Here is a 2,397-nt window from a genome sequence, read left to right as displayed (position 1 = left end):
CTATTTTGGACACGGGATCTGGTGTTGTGCAAGTGCTTGGGGTGACGTGACACAGGACCCGAATGAGACCCGGGAGAGCAGCACCGGCGGTTGCAATGCAGCTGCACAGATGCCCACATTTACCTTCTGATGCATGCAGCTAAAGACCCCTTGTTTGTCCGCCTTTCCTAGTACCCGAGGAGCTGCCTGCCTGCCTGCAAGCTCACCACGGCCCAGATGCAACGTGCTGGCTGACGGACAGCGGTTTCCCAGGTATGCCTCCTGCCTTTTCGGGAACTTGCCCTCTCCCCATGCCCTTCCAGCAACCAGCATCCCTTCCAAGCCCCTCCTCTTCATTATCTCCAACTCTCACCGGTCCCAGCAGGCTGGGTGGGGAAGAGGAGAGAAGGGGTGGGAGGCAGCAGGGTTGGTTTTGGCCAAGGTAGCGCCTCTCCCCACCCAGCCCACCTGAGTTGCTGCCGGCGCTTTCCTTTGGCCCCGGGCGGCTGACTCAGCACACTGAGCAGCTGTTGGTCTTGTTCATGGGAGGCCTCAACGCCTGCTCCTTGGGCAACGTCTCCCTTCTCTTGCAGAGTGCCGGCCTGAGCCGGCTGGGCAGGTTGGCTTGCTGCAGCAGCTCCCTGAAGACCTCCAGGACGTTCTCGTTGTCCTTGGCCGACGTCTCCACAAAGCGACTGTTCCAGTCCAGCTCCACCAGCGACAGGGCATCCTCTGCCAGCACCTGCCGTTCGCCGCCGCTCTCTGCCTTGTTGCCAACAACCACGATGGGAGGGAACTTGTCTTCCTTCACTTCCAGGATCTCCTCCCGCAAGCTCTTGACGCTCTCAAAGGACTCGGCATCATCTACGGCGTAGACCAGGGCAAAGGCATCGCTGTTCTGGATCGAGAGCTTCCTCATGGCCGGGAAGGAGTAGCTGCCACTGGTGTCCAGGATTTCCACCTTGATCCTGGCCCCGCTCACCTCGTACTCCTTGCTGTGCAGCTCCTCCACCGTGCGCCGGTGCTTGGGCTCAAACGTGTCCATCAGGAAGCGGCGGATGAGGGCTGTCTTGCCCACGCCGGCAGCGCCCAAGAAGACCAACCGCACGTGGTTCTTCTCCTTCACTACCAGGGACATGGCTCAGCACAGAGGGGACAGGATGCTCCGCAGCTGGCGCTTACCCCACGGGTGTCTCTGGGTGGCCGCAGCCCCGGCGTCCGTCTGTCTGTCCTCCCCTGCACCGAGTCGGTGCAGCCAGAGAAGTTTGATGCCACCTCCCTGCAAACTTCTCCCAGCTGTTCTGCCGTGGACGTTACAGTCCCCAACTCTAGCTCATCTTTTATCCTGGTTCCTCTCTACCATGTGGCACCAGGCTGTCCAATCTCCGTGGGTTTAGGGTGCTGAAGGAGGGAGGGTAGGGAGGGAGGAGAGCGGGGTGCTCCGGGCCAATCCGCGGAGCTCAGTCCTGGAAAGCCACTCCAGCTCTGGAGAGCACCGCGCTACGTTGCACATTGCACTTGCATCGCCCGCCGCTGCCGGTAGCGCCGGGGAGCCAGCAGCATCGCAGCCGTCACGCTGCATGAGCCATCCTGCCCTTTCGTCCTCCCCGGCGATTAACGTGTGTTTCTTGGCATGGGCTTGCTGGCAGCAAGGGAGCTCGGTGGTGTTTCCCCACCCGTTGGGTGGCTCATGGCCGGACATGGCAGGGGGTGACCGGTGTCACCCGCAGCGTTTCTTGCACTTATCTGGGGCTGGGGACTTCTTTGCAGATAGGGTTGCTGCAAATGTGCCAGGCTCTTCCATGAGCCTATGAAATATTTGACCTGAGGGGAAAAATAAGATCTCCCTGAAACTTGTGCGTCATAACCTCCACGTTCAGCTGTCAGTTATTCTGTGATTTTTAGGAAATATTTAACCTGAGGGGAAAATAAAATCTCCCCCAAAACGATGCGTTGCGATCTCCATGAGCAGATGCTGAGCAGTTGTGGGTAGGAACGCTGGCTGTGACGCGGCTTCAGCAAAACTGTGACCCAGAACGGTTGATGTATCGGATGGAGAGGCGGGATGTGTGTCAGTCCCCGTCTCCGCGTCGATGGGCATCACCTCTGGAAGTGGGTTTGCTCGTAGAGGTGCAGGTTGTGGTTGTCCCGTCTGGGTGTGTTTCCTCAGCAGTCACCTTCCCTGTTTCATGCTAGAGTTGTTCCAGAAGCTGATTTGTGCAAAGTGCAAATAAAAAGGGCACACGCTCAAAAGTTAAAGTAAATTTTTATCCTCAGTTTGTGCGTGTGTGTTTTTTCCCTAGCTTTGGACTAGCTTTTGTCATTTTATTGCAGTTGGTTTTCTTTCCATAGCAAAGTACCAGTTTCAGTGTTCAGTCCTGGCTGAATTTATTCTGTTGATTTCAAAAGCCCTTTTCA

At 57.2% G+C, this 2,397-nt stretch overlaps 1 protein-coding gene across 1 annotated transcript; it reads right to left on the bottom strand.

Moving 5' to 3' along the window:
• Positions 1 to 490: 490 nt before the first annotated feature.
• On the bottom strand, positions 491 to 1,117 carry LOC104167585 (GTP-binding protein Rhes-like). The gene has a single exon (XM_009707888.1). The coding sequence runs from the start codon at positions 1,115 to 1,117 to the stop codon at positions 491 to 493; it is 627 nt and encodes a 208-aa protein (XP_009706190.1).
• Positions 1,118 to 2,397: the final 1,280 nt, after the last annotated feature.

Source organism: Cariama cristata, unplaced genomic scaffold (assembly GCF_000690535.1).
Source record: "Cariama cristata isolate BGI_N322 unplaced genomic scaffold, ASM69053v1 scaffold9659, whole genome shotgun sequence".
In the NCBI taxonomy this organism is placed as follows: Eukaryota; Metazoa; Chordata; class Aves; order Cariamiformes; family Cariamidae; genus Cariama; species Cariama cristata.
The sequence above is the reverse complement of the archived record's forward strand: the minus strand, read 5'-3'. Positions and strand labels throughout refer to the sequence as shown.

Excerpts from the sequence above, each read along its gene's own strand:
- LOC104167585 (XM_009707888.1), bottom strand. The coding sequence starts at position 1,117 with ATGTCCCTGGTAGTGAAGGAGAAGAACCACGTGCGGTTGGTCTTCTTG.